At 43.3% G+C, this 14,667-nt stretch overlaps 1 protein-coding gene across 1 annotated transcript in view; it reads right to left on the bottom strand.

The window, feature by feature from the left end:
• Positions 1–14,667, bottom strand: part of PKD2L1 (polycystin 2 like 1, transient receptor potential cation channel) — a gene marked incomplete at its 5' end in the record, with an annotated part of 92,289 nt that overhangs the window by 48,966 nt on the left and 28,656 nt on the right. Inside the window, 2 exons of the mRNA XM_082269276.1 lie at positions 9,022–9,275; positions 11,108–11,235. Coding sequence (XP_082125402.1) covers positions 9,022–9,275; positions 11,108–11,235 — 382 coding nt within the window. The remainder of the gene's footprint in view (positions 1–9,021; positions 9,276–11,107; positions 11,236–14,667) is intronic.

Raw genomic sequence — 14,667 nt, 5'->3', positions numbered from 1 at the left:
GCTAGTGGGAACTACTGGCTGGTACTGGTGGTGGCTACTGCTGGCTGGCACTGCTGGCTGGTACTACTGGTGGGTGCTGGCTACTGCTGTCTGGTACTGCTGGTGGGTACTGCTGCCTGAGACTGCTGGTGGTACTGCTGGGTGGCTGCTGCTGGCTGGTACTGCTGGTGGGTTCTGCTGGTATGTACTGCCGCCTGATACTGCTGGCTGGTAATGCTGCTGGGTAAACGCTGGCGGGTACTGCTGGTGGGTCCTGCTATTGAGTACTGCTGGCTCGTACTGCTAGTGGGTATTGCTGGCGGATACTGCTAGTGGGTACTGCTGGTGGGTACTATGGTGGGTTACGTCTACTTTGAGTTGCAAATCTCTCTCTCTTTCTCCTCTCCTCTCCCCTCACATTTTTGTAAATATTTTACTATATCTTTTCATGTGACAACACTGAAGAAATTACACTTTGCTACAATGTAAAGTAGTGAGTGTACAGCTTGTATAACAGTGTAAATTTACTGTCCCCTCAAAAAATAACTCAACACACAGTCATTAATGTCTAAATCGCTGGCAACAAAAGTGAGTACACCCCCTAAGTGACAATGTCCAAATTGGGCTCAATTAGCCATTTTCCTTCCACAATGTCATGTGACTCATTAGTGTTACAAGGTCTCAGGCGTGAATGGAAAGCAGGTGCGTTAAATAAGGCGTTATCGCTCTCACTCTCTCATACTGGTCCCAGAAGGAAGCCTCTTCTAAAGAAGATGCACTAGAAAGCCTGCAAACAGTATGCTGAAGACAAGCAGACTAAGGACATGGATTACTGGAACCATGTCCTGTGGTCTGATGAGACCAAGATAAACTTATTTGGTTTAGATGGTGTCAAGCGTGTGTGGCAGCAACCAGGTGAGGAGTACAAAGACAAGTGCGTCTTGCCTACTGTCGAGAATGGTAGTAGTGTCATGGTCTGGGGCTGCATGACTGCCGCCGGCACTGGGGAGCTAAAGTTCATTGAGGGAACCAAGAATGCCAACATGTACTGTGACATAATGAAGCAGAGCATAATCCCCTCCCTTCGGAGCCTGGGTATTCCAACATGATAACGACCCCAAACACACCTCCAAGATGACCACTGCCTTGCTAAAGAAGCTGAGGGTAAAGGTGATGGACTGGCTAAGCATGTCTCCAGACCTAAACCCTATTGATCATCTGTGGGGCATCCTCAAACGGAAGGTGGAGGAGCGCAAGGTCTCTAACATCCACCAGCTCTGTTATGTCATCATGGAGGAGTGGAAGAGGACTCCAGTGGCAACTTGTGAAGCTCTCATGAACTCCATGCCCAAGAGGGTTAAGGCAGTGCTAGAAAATATTAATGACCACACAAAATATTGACACTTTGGGTCCAATTCGGACATTTTCACTTAGGGGTGTACTCACTTTTGTTGCCAGCAGTTAAGACATGAATGGCTGCATGTTGAGTTATTTTGAGGGGACAACAAATTGACACTGTTATACAAGCTGTACACTCACTACTTTACATTGTAGCAAAGTGTAATTTCTTCACTGTTGTCACATGAAAAGATATAAAATATTTACAAAAATGTGAAGGGTGTACTCATTTTTGTGTGATAGTGTGTATATATATATATATATATATATATATATATATATATATATTCTACGGGATCAGAGGGGTGAACAGCCGGCTCAGAGACAGTCCAGTGAAATTAAATATGCTTTTATTCAGCAAAACAAATAGAAAACGACAGGCTTGTCTTGAAATAATATTCCACAGTCTTTGGACCAAACAGGCTTATAGGAAACTTATTACACAGCTCTAGCCAGAGCTACAGTCTCTCATTAGGCTTGGCTCACCCAATACAGGTCACAGACAGCAACGGTGCTCCCCTCCCAACGTGCTAGTGTCTCTTCCACTCCTAGCAAATAGCTCCACTGACACTTTAAGACCAGCTGCCTAATAAGAAGGTCTGTAAGGGAAGTACCTGCCCTCTATAATTAACCCTTTCTTCAGCCTGATCCAGGCTGACTCTCTACATATCCCCCCCCCCCCCCCCCCGTTCCAGGCCAGGGTTCTGGCCACCATGCACAAAATAGCAATAGACCCGGGAAAGGGCCCCAGCATTCTGGTGTACCTTCCCTGGTCTATGTACCACCGTAAAATTGAAGTACCGTAGGGTAAGGAACCACCGGGTGGTTCTGGAGTTCTTGTCTTTGTTTTGGGCCATCAACGTAAGGGGTGCATGGTCTGACACTAACTTAAAGGGTCGGCCCAACAGGTAGTAGTGGAGTGTCTCCAAAGCCAATTTTAATCGCCAGGCACTCCTTTTCCACAGTGGAATAATTCCTCTTGGCCAGTGATAGCTTCCGGCTCGAGTACACAACGGGGTGCTCATCTTCCCCAACCATCTGGGACAGAACTGCACCCAGACCCCACTTTGGGGCATCCGTTTTTACCAGGAACTCTTTGTGGAAGTCTGGGGCTACAAGCACCGATTCCTGGTACAAAGCTTGCTTCAAATGGCAGAATGCTGCTTCTGCTTCAGCACTCCACAGAACAACAGTCGAGTTCCTTCCTTTTGTAAAATCTGTTAAAGGTGCTGCTAGACTGGCAAAGTTGGGAATAAACCTCCTGTAATACCCCACAATGCCAACAAAGGAACGCACCTGTTTTTTTTGTGAGTGGGCGGGGCCACTTCTGGATGGTCTCTACCTCGATAATTGGAAGCGGTACCAGCGGACTAAGAAAATGGGGTGTTGGCGCGGTTCTTTGACAGGTGGGGCAGGACTCACAGTAGTCCCTAATTTCCAGATATAGCCCGGGGCAATAAAAACACTGTAAAACCCGTTCCTGAGTTTTAACCGCGCCAAGGTGACCCCCAAGTACATGACTATGAGCTAAATGTAGCACTTTAGATTTAAAAGTTTTGGGTATCACCAGTTGTTCCAACACTTTATCATTGACTTTGGTTACCCTGTACAACAAGTCATGATTCACAGCAAAATGGGGAAACTGTGTATCCGCCCCTGGTTGCTGTGGCTCACCGTTCAATACCGTGGTCTGTTCCCTGGCACTAAGGAAATCTTCCTGGGAGCCCTGGAGCTCTGACAACTCTGGCTTCCAACCCCACTAATACCTCCAGGGGACTGGGCTCACTTTCTGCAGATTCAGCTACCTGGAATTTTTCATCAGTATTAAAATTCTGCAACATTATCCACAACCTCTGTGGGGTCTTGCATTTGGGGGAAAACCCCCGAACCTTTGAGCTTGTGCTCATGCAAGTCCCAAAATATGGGGCAATCTCGCCCGATTAGTAAGTCATGAGGCAATCCTGGGACCACCCCCACTTTTAGTGTAGCAGTTCCTGCAGGTGTACACAGGGTCACACAGGGCGCCGGATACTCCTTCACATCACCATGCACACAGATGACCCCAACCTGTTTCCCTGACACCAGGGTTTTCTGTAACCTGTCTGCACGGACGGAGTCAAGGAGCGCTACTACCTTCTGTCCATTGACCTGCACCACACACTTTCATACCAGCTGCCTAATAAGCAGGTCTGCAAGGGAAGTACCTGCCCTCTATAATTAACCCTCTCTTCAGCCTGGCCCAGGCTGACTCTCTACAATATATATATATATATATATATATATATATATATATATATATACACATATATACACATATATACCTTTCTCATCTCTCTTTCTTTCTTCCTACCTCTCTTTCCTTCCTCTCTCTCTTTCTCATCTCTCTCCTTCTACCTATCTCTTCTTCTACCTCTCCTTCTCTCGTCTCTCTCTCTCTCTCTACATCTCCCTCTCCTTCCCTCCTCTCTCTACCTCCCTCTCTCTTCTGCAGAGCCGATGCTTCCTGTATTGCTCCTGTCACAGGCGGAGTGCATTTGGTATTGTTCCGCCTGTGACACTAGCCGGCACTATACAGGAAGCATCAGCTCTGCTTCCTGTGGTGCGGCTTCTTTCCTCACACTGTGCTCGGGGATGGTGGGTCAGGAACCCGCAATCTGGGCTTGCTGACCCGCTATCCCAGAGTAGGCGCCAGGCACTGGGATCGTGTCGGGTGAACACGGCTGCTAACGGGCATTCCTGCTGTAGAAAAAGTACAGGAACGCAATTCCCACGTGTTCCCGCAGGGCTCGAGCCCTGCTATTTAGAGACTCTTAATACCCTAAACCTAGCCACTCTGCTTCCCACCTCACAAGAACTTCAGGCGCATGACTGCCTCCAGGTAATGGATGAAGTCTACGCAAGCTGGCCAGACTTGAAAGACAGCCCCTTGGGAAAGCCAGATGTTGAGAACTTCACTAATGGCAGCAGCTTTGTGAAAGATGGGATTTGCTATGCCGGCTATGCAGTGGTTACACAGGAGACAGTGATAGAGGCAGGAGCCTTACCACAGGGAGCCTCTGCTCAGAAAGCGGAAGTACTCACACTAACCAGAGCATTGCAACTGGCTGCAGGACTAAGACTGAATGTTTATATGGTCTCTAAGTATGCCTTCCTGACTCTCCATGCTCACAGAGCCCTGTATACAGAAAGAGGGCTCATTACATCTGGAGGGAAGAGCATCAAATATGGGACAGAAATACTGGAGCTCTTGGAAGCAGTATGTGCCCCCTCTGAAGTTGCAGTGATCCACTGCCAAGGCCATCACTCCCAGGTGGCTAGAGGCAATAGAAAAGCAGATCAAGCAGCCAGGCATGCAGCACTCCAGTGGCCCCCACACAGATAATTTCCCCCTTGTTCCCAGTACCACTCTCTGAATGGGATCCGGTTTATACAAAGGCAGAACAAGAATGGATTAAGCCTGAACCTGGAACGTACAGGCAGGACCGGTGGTATCAACTGCAGGACGGAAGAATTCCCATCCCAGTTGCTGTAGCAACTGAATAAGTGACAGAGTTCCACAGGGGAACACACATGGGCAAAACAGTCATTAAAAGGGCCCTACAGAGACAATTTTATATTCCCCGGCTACCCACACTGGCACAAGCTGCAGCCAGTAAATGCGTATAATGTGCCCGAAACAACCCCAGAGAAGGGCTTGTACCAGCTCCTGGAATACAAGCAGCCTCACCGATGGAGAAATTAATTGGTTGACTTCACTGTCATGCCTCCCTCAGAAGGATATAAGTATCTGCTGGTTGCAGTCTGTACCTACCCTGGATGGGTAGAAGCCTGGCCCACATGAACTAAGACTACAAAAGAAGTGGTCAAAAGCCTGATCCAGGAAATCATCCCCAGATATGGAATCCCCTCCTCCATAGGCTCAGACAACGGTCCTGCCTTTGTGTCTCCAGGAATTAGCAACAGCATTCAGGTTTACTTGGAAACTGCATACTGCGTACCAGCCTCAAAGCTCTGGAAAAGTGGAAAGGATGAATCACATCCTAAAGTTGCAACTGGCCAAACTCTGCCAGGAAACCAAAATGAAGTGGACCTTAATGCTGCCCATTGCTCTGCTGAGAATTCTGAGTACTCCCCACAAAGAGGACAAATTTGTCCCCTTTTGAAGTATTATATGGTAGGTCCCCTCCCATTATTAAAAGATATCAAGGGAAAGGGAGAGGGTGGTGAACTTTTACAGAAACTAGGGGAGAAAATGCAGGGCATAGGGAAATGGGTTCAGGAGAGACTCCCCATAAGTCTGTCCAACCCATTCTACTCCTTTGTACCAAGGGATGTAGTGTGGGTGAAAGAGTGGAATGTAACCCCTTTAGGGCAGAGATGGAGAGGCCCCTATACTGTCCTGCTTTCAACTCCCGCAGCCATTTAGGTGGCCGAGGTAACCCCCTGGATACATCACTCTAGGGCAAAGTGAGCTGCTGACCACACAGACTCCTGGCTGAGTAAAGTAGACCCTCAGGACCCATTAAATTTGAAACTGACCAGAGAAATCAGAGGGAAGAACTCCAGCCCTGACACATACCTGGAAGCTGTCAGGCCTGTGCATGGCAGAAGATAGTTGGACTGCAGCCCTGCTCCCAACACACCTGGAAGCTGTTGGGTCAATGCACAGCGGAAAAAAGGACACATCTGATTCATTACATATATATTGTACATACACATCAGTCCCTGCCCTCAAGTAGCTTACAGTCTAAGCTCCTTCCCATACATGCACATACTATGGCCATTTTAGAAAGGAGCCAATTAACCTATCAGCATGATGTGGTCTAATAAACAGGCAGTCTCATGAGTTGAAAATGCACAAATAGCGACTAATGTGAGTTATATACACTGCAAAGATGAATATAAAAGAGTTAAAACTGTTAACTACCTTGATTGAAAACAATGTGAATGGACTAGAAGTGAACTGAACCTTGAGCCTAGGTTCACATTGGTCTGGTTGTACATGCGTTCTGACATGTCAAATCGGAGCCAACTGCTGGCAATTGCATCGTCCGAATCATGTCTGATTCTGACTTTGCGGCGCCGCACCAATTCCCAAAAGTTGTTTCTGTACTACTTTTGGTGACTTCAGAAACCCGCACAGATGTCTGTGAAATCGCCCCGAAGTCGGTCTGAAATGTTGGCTTGAAATCGTGCGAGTTCAGCTGAACTCGCATGATTTTAATATGGCCTCAGTGTGAACCTGGGCTTAATGTTATCTGTAGAAATCACAGAGTGAAAGCAGAGCAATGCTGGTTATGGATGGATCAAAATTGAGCCGGCTCAGCAGCGACTGATCTACTGATTGAATTCTGTACAGCTGCCCTGCTGGAAAATTTTCTCTCGATCTGTGTATTCTAATGGCGGGGAAGCCTCCCCGCTGTCAAAATACAATGACACAGTAGGAAGATTTCTCTATCCATCACGAAATTGCAGATGGGGGAATCAGGTCAGTTTTTTTTTCGTTTAACCTGCTGTGTTAAACAAAAATAACTGACTAATCTATGGCTAGCTTACGTGTTAAGCAGCTCATACGAGTCATTTTTTTCGTTCATCCAGCGGGTTGAAGAAAAGAAAAACACTTGATTTCCCCCATCCACACACGATTTAGATGGAAGAATCCTCCCTGTTGCGTTTTTGAGTCTCCCCGCTGCTATCGCTGGCAGTGCTGATCATGGAAATTTTCCAACAAGCTAGTTGTACAGAAGTGATTTGGTAGATCAACTTTTGTACAACCAGCCTACCATACATGGTTTGAGATTTGGTCGGTTCCTGCTAAACCGGACAAATTTTGATCCATATATGGCTGGCTTTAGTTCAAGTTATTATTGATAAGATCTGGTGGGGAAATGAAAAGCAACCTTACTTTTTTCAGGGTGATTACAAGTGCAAGCCTTGTCAGCAGCTAGTTTGGCAGCAACAATGTGAGCAAAAAAGAGCCAGGCTTATAAAGAATAAAAAGCCTGCTACTTTCTGACACTATTTAGTCTTATACGTAAGCATTATTCTTTGGCTCACATAGTTGTTACCAAACTAGCTGCTGACAAAGCCTGTGCTTCCCTCTAGATCAGGGATAGGCAAACGGTGGCCCTCTAGCTGTTGCAAAAATACAAGTCCCATCATGCCTCTACCTCTGGGTGTCATGCTTGTGGCTGTCAGAGTCTTGCTATGCCTCATGGGACTTGTAGTCCTGCAACATCTGAAGGGCCACAGTTTGCATATCCCTGCCCTAGATCATCCTTCAACTGTTAGTGGATTGTGAGCTGCAGAGACCTGATGCTGTAGGAAATGTCTCCTTTTGAACCAATGTGACTTGTTTTTATACACTGTTTCTTTTTTATGTGGTAGCTGTGTGAACTGTTTTGTACTATTTTTTAATTCAAAACAATAAAAATGATTTTACAAAAAAATAAATAAATGACCAAAAAAAAAAAAAAAAAGATTTTGTTTACTCACAACCAACTGCTTAAGAAAAGGACGTTAATGGCCAGATAGGACCAGGCCAATGTGGACAGCAGCAAGAACTGATCAAGGTAAGAACTGCATGTCACATGTAGATAAGACCTATGTTAGGAAGAAGCTACCTCGTGCCGAAGGAAAAAAACTTTGGGAACAGAACAGGGAGGGTGTGCAGGTGACATTCAAGCCATTGATGCAGAATGTAACTTCTGAGCATGGTAACCTTTTCTTTTTAGAAACCGACGGAGTAGGGGAGTAATTGTGGCATAGTGTGGTAGCTCCCAATGCTCAGATCAATAACATACTGTTTGAAAGTCCTCAGAGACTGGGTCACACCAGAAGCTGGGCTATGGCTCTGGTCCTGTTAAGCACTCTGTGGCTATCTAACACAGTACCCGAGTTTTGGAAGCACCACTGTTGGAGCCCAGAGCCCAAAGGATACATTCCAGGCAGCCTCAGTAATTTTACAGTGGAGTATGGGTATGGCCTCCAAGGCCTCACCAAGGATAAGCCAATCCAAAAAGCTGCACAGAAGACCCAGCTCAGCATCGAATAGCTGTATTGACTGAAGAAAAAAAATGAAATGGTAAGTAAAAAAGGGGGTAAACTCTTCTCAATAGAAAAAATGTATCCATCCTCCTGGGACACAAGCAAAAAACTGAAGTTTGCTGGGAGTGGGAGGTGTTATACCTCGCTGGACAATTACTTTTTGTTTGCCTTTTATCCAAATCTTCCTGCAGGGAGCTGAATATAACCCAATCATATCAGAATAACTGAATCCTTTGTCCCTTAATAAGCAAAAAATAAATAATAATTCCAGCCAATTGGGAAAATAAGTAATGTTACAGTATCTAGGCAAACTAAACATGGAGATTAAATCAGACTTTTGTTGATTTTTACACAGAGTTTACACAGTTGCTATACTTTATAGGGAATCGCTAGAGAACTGAGACATAACAGACCCATGCGGGGTAAAGCAACAGATTCATTTTAATGGTGCTGCTAACAGCTCATACTAGCCTTCTCACCATGACTCCCTTCTGTCTTTTGGAAGCAAAGTCAGGATATGCTGTTTATGCTGCACGTCACAACATCCTCCTTGTTATCTGCTTGACCTAAAAAGATCTGAAAAATATTTTTACTTACGGTGTTCCATTCATCAATCCAAATGGATTCCTGTCTTCTTCACCCTCTGAATATACATCATAGCACCCATAAATGTCGTCTCTAAAGTCCTTATGTACCACGCAAGAGTTATTTTCCACCTTCAGCTGGCGCATCCGCGGTACTCCAAGAAGTAAATTTTCATAATAAATGAATGAATGTTGGCTGTTATCTAGAGTTTCATTATTGTACCATTTGGTCCAGTAAAGGCCATTTAGTAATGGCCCTTGTGTATACTAGAGGGAAATAAATAGTATATTGTGGTTAGCATTATATATTACCATTTACTTAGTCCATTTACAACATGTATTGCAGAGTGTGGACACTCATGGGCTTATCACCAGCTGGCTTCTTTTACCTTAGGAGCTTCAGTAGTGAGAGCTAGATTTCATAGCTCAAGGCTCAAAGCTTTTCTCACTTATTTTTCTATATAGCGATGAGCTGGGAATGTGGATGCAGACATCTGGTCACTAGCATCTCTACAGATGTGGTCACCAGTGTCCCTGATATCTGGTCAACAATGTCCCCGATCACCAGCACTCCTGGTTTACAAGTGCTCCAAAAATGTGTTCACAAGAGATGGGCCGAATGACCCCCTGTTTGGTTCTAACCAGAACTTTCAAACATCGCAAAAGTTCGGAACTGAACAAAGAACCCCATTAAAGGCTATGGGGTCCAAAGTGGAAAACCAAAAGTGCCCATTTTGAAGGCTTATATGCAAGTTATTGGGCATACAAAGGAAATGGGGTCCAGATACTGCCCTGAGGGACATGTATCAATGCATAAAACATTTTTTTAAGAAAGATAATTTTTAAATGAGCAGTGATTTAATGATGATGAAAATGAAACAATAAAAATGAAAAATTCTTTTAAATATAGTGCCTGGTGGGACATCTTAGTCTTCCTATAAAGTGGGGCATCGGTACCATGTAGAGAACCTGCTGCAGCAAAAATGAACTTTGTAAAGAAAAAAAAAATGCCATTTTCAATGCAAGCTTTCTTTATTTTGTAAACAACAGCTTGAGGAGCCAGTCTGTATGATGAGGCCACAATACAACACATACACTGATGGCCCCCTCACAGTGGCATGGGAACATCTGCCTCTTTTTGTTGCCCTCCCAGACATGATGGGGGGGGGGCTTATTTACGAAATGTAATAGAGACGGGGAAATGTGTAATTGGATGCATTTTAATCAATGGAAAGTGGTGTTTGGTGCACTTTAAACTGGGGACTGCCGCTGACAGACATGTCACCTCAATATACTGCAGTAAACTTGTACTGACACACTACAATATACTGCATTAAAACTGCACTGGCGCACTACAATATACTGCAATAAAAGTGCACTGACGTACTTCAATATACTGCAGTAAAAGCACACAGACACACTACAATATACTGCATTGAAAATGCGCTGAGGCACTACAATATACTGCAGTAAAACTGCACTGACGCACTACAATATACTGCAGTAAAACTGCCCTGACACACTACACCGACACACTTCAATATACTGCAGTAAAACCGCCCTGACACACTTATATATACTGCAGGGAAGCTGCCCTGGCACACTACACTGACACACTTTAATGTACTGCAGTGAAATTGCATGGACACACTACACTGACACACTTCAATATATTGCAGTAAAACTGCCCTGACACAAATCAATATACTGCAGTAAAACTGCATGGACACACTACACTGACCCCACAGTAAAAATGCACGGACACACTACTCTGACCCTGCACTATCACTGTATTCACACTAAACTGACTCTCTAGACTCACAATAGAATCACTATAGCACACTAACTCACAAGGCTCTGCTCCAAGCCACTCCCCCATCTCCCTGACAACTGATGACACTGGCTCCATAGATCTCCTAACCAACATCTGTAAGGGTTATAGGAAGCCAGAAGGTGAATTGGATGTTCCAGCATCTACTCAGAACTGAAATAGGAGTTGGATAGGCTGACCATTTAGTTAAACTATAGATGTTATTTTTAAATACTTAATTATTTCTAAACCTAGAATAGTTTAATACTGATTGAGAATTTCCACTCACCGACCAAAAATCATTCATGTCGTTGATACTCTGGAACGTGACTCCATTATCAGAAGCAGTTTGCAGGAAAAGGTTGGACATCACGTTGGTGTAATAGTAAGTGCTAGAGCTTGTCATCCCGTAAGTCACTAGAAAAAGAACATTTGTTTAAAGTTAAATTGGGATAACTGTCAGCAAAATATACAATCAACATATTTAAAATAAGGGACAGAAGAGAAATGGGTGTTACAAACGAAAACATATTTAAACTGGGGGGGTAAGTTAACAGTATAGTTTATGGTACTAGGTCCAGCTCTTTTTAGTAATTTTAATAATATCCTGGAGGGATATAAAGTAGTATGACTTTGTGTGGATTACCTAAAATTATTATGGTAATATGTTACAAAATTATATCGTCAACATGGTAACATAGGCAGTTAATTTTCAGTTAAAATTCATACAGTACATCCATCCACAATAATGCAGTTGTGGAAAAATGCTGAAGGACTTAACCCCTTCCTGCCGCTGCCTCCTGGCTTTTTATAAGCTTCTAAATGCTTTAATGTCCTTACTGTATACAGACTTGGGGTATGTAGGAGTTGAAGTTACTCACTCAGTCCCTTTAAATGAGTTTTGGAATCCAAGAAGCTGCTGTAGAGGCACACTGCTGTACAGGCCTGGGCTTAATTTCAGGGTGTCTAGCTGCAATTGCCTCATTATGTAGGCAATTGCAGTTCTACTAGTTATACTCATTTAACAAAAATATTTACAAATGCTGTCCCTTTAAGATGTTTTTCAGTGGAAACTTTTTGTAAACAAGAAGTCTTAGTGGTGTACCCTAAACTGGCTTGGCGACTAGTAAACAGAGGAGCTGGCTCCCCCCTGGGACGTAAAGAGATCCCGTTTGGGTGTCCCCGGGAGAGCGTACAGTACCTGCCTGCCTTATCTGTCTGCGCCCTTTACCTATGCCCTTTTTATCTCCTCCTTGTTAAATGTTTTACCCCATACTGTATATCACGCATTTTTTATTATGCTTTCAATTTATGTCGATAGTTTGCATCTGCATTACCTCATTTTATATGCATACTGTTTGAGTAACTTCATCAACCAATCAATGTATTCTTTACTCTTCCCTGCATAAGTTCATACTGTGTTATTGTTATTCATGTTTAAATCCAAATAAAAAGATTAAAAAAAAAAAAAAAAAAGATGCTTTTCAGTCACCCTTTTTGTTGATGCTGGAAACAATATTACTAGCAAAGATGACAATAAAGATTGACAATAGGGTACTTTGACGTAGTGGTGGGCTTGAGCACGATATGGCCATATGGTGGGACCAAATCCCCATTTTTATTTATGGATTGTCTTCATATTTGATAGTCATTTCTTTTGCATGTGTGCGCTATTCTTTTTTAATATGCATGTCGCTTGGTTCATAGCTGCACCAGCTTTAGAAATACATGTTCAGGGTTTGCTCCCCCAACTTTTTGCTTGTTTATTATGTATTTGGTCTGACCAGACTTCTGAGGTTGAGCACCCCCCACCCCCCCCCCCCACCCCACACACACACCTGTACTCTATCAGTGTCCACTATCAAGTAGATATAGGAGGAGTCCCTTGTAGTGCATTAGCACATCTCTCCCAGCAAGGAGTGTTGTCTCCAAGGTTAGAGAGGCTGGATTCATCCGATTTTTTTGATAGTGTAGGACCCACTGACAATGGGGTACTTTGATGTAGTGGTGGGCTTGAGCACGATATGGCCATATGGTGGGACGAAATCCTCATTTTTATTTATGGATTGTCTTCATATTTGATAGTCATTTCTTTTGCATGTGTGCGCTATTCTTTTTTAAATAAAGATTGTAGAAAAAAATAAAACATGTCTCTTTATTTTCTGAAGCCAGCATATAACAGTAATATTCAGTAATAAACAAGGAAACAATAATGGATTCAAGGTTATTTACCAAAAGGTGAAATGCAGGAGAATTTAAAACAAACGGTAAGACAGTGAAACAGTCCATTTAAAAAAATATATATAATGTTTGGGGGTTCTGAGTAATTTTCTAGCAAAAAATGGTGATTTTTACATGTATGAGAGAAGTGTCAGAAATGGCCTGGGTGGCAAGTGGTTCATTACCATAAGTAAGTAATATACAAACAATGATTATATATTGTTTTAAGGTAATTAACTATATTTTCAAAAACTACTCAAGCAGGTGGCTTAACAGAAAAATTACTGAAGTTATAACTTCAAACCAGTAAATAAATAATAAATTATTATGTTATTACAAATAGCATAATAATATATTATTTTGCTTGATTAAAAAAGTACCATTTCAGCAGCAGCAGATTCTCCCACTTAACTGTGTGAGAAAAACATGGGATTATGGGTAAACCTTATACCCCTAAACCCATGTTTTTTTCTTGTAGTTAAGAGGGCTGGGCTGGAAGGGAGCATTTGTCTTTTAGACACATGCCCCCCTCTATGACACTGCAGTGAGAGGTGAGCCACCACTGCAGCATTTTTATTGGACAGCTTGGACCAATGGTGCTTTACAATTGGTCCAAGGCTCCAAGCTGTCCATTGAGCTCAGTGCCTCTGACAAAAACTCAGAGGCACTGTGAGCTCATCCTCTCAGTCTGCTGTAAACAGTGTGTGCCAGCTTGTATATAAACTGGCTACACTATATGTTGCTTCTGACAAGCTGCGTCTCTGTGACCTTTGAAGCTCGATGTTTTTTTTTTTTTTTTATGTTCATGGCAGGCGAGGCTCTGCCTCATCTGTCTCCTCTGACTACACATCCTTGTGTGGATCACAACAAGATGTGGCAAATTTTGAAAGAAATGGAAATACCAGACCACCCCACCTGTCTTCTGAATAACCTGTATGCAAGTCAAGAAGTCAAGAAGCAACAGTTATAACAGAACATGGAACAGCTGACTGGTTCAAAATTGAGAAAGGAGTGTGACAAGGATGTATATTGTGACCCTACCTATTTAACCTATATGCAGAGTACATCATGCGAAATACCAGGGTCATCAAATCAAGAACCTGAGATATGCAGATGATACCACACTAATGGCAGAAAGTGAAGAAGAATTAAAGAGTCTCCCAATGAAGGTGAAAGAGGGGAGCACAAAAGCTGGCCTGAAATTGAACATTAAGAAAACTAAGATCATGGCAACCAGTCCCATCACTTCTTGGCAAATAGAAGGAGAATAAATGGAAGCAGTGACAGATTTGTATCTTCCTAGGCTCCATGATCACGGCAGGCAGTGACTGTAGCCATGAAAGCAAGAGACATTTGCTTCTTGGGAGGAAAGCAATAGCAAATCTAGACAATGCTATAAAAAGCAAAAATATCACCCTACTGACAAAGTGCCATAGGTAAAAACTATGGTATATCTAGTAGTAACCGATGGCTGTGAAAGTTGGACCATAAGGAAGGCTGAACACTGAAGAATTGATGCTTTTGAAATATGGTGTTGGAGAAGATTCTTAAAAGTCCCCTAGATGGCAAAAAGATCAAACCATGAAGCTAAAACTTGAAAACTTTGGCCACCTAATGCGAAGAGAGGAC

Source organism: Pelophylax lessonae (assembly GCF_965119305.1).
Source record: "Pelophylax lessonae genome assembly, chromosome: 9".
NCBI classification, from domain to species: domain Eukaryota; kingdom Metazoa; phylum Chordata; class Amphibia; order Anura; family Ranidae; genus Pelophylax; species Pelophylax lessonae.
The sequence above is the reverse complement of the archived record's forward strand: the minus strand, read 5'-3'. Positions and strand labels throughout refer to the sequence as shown.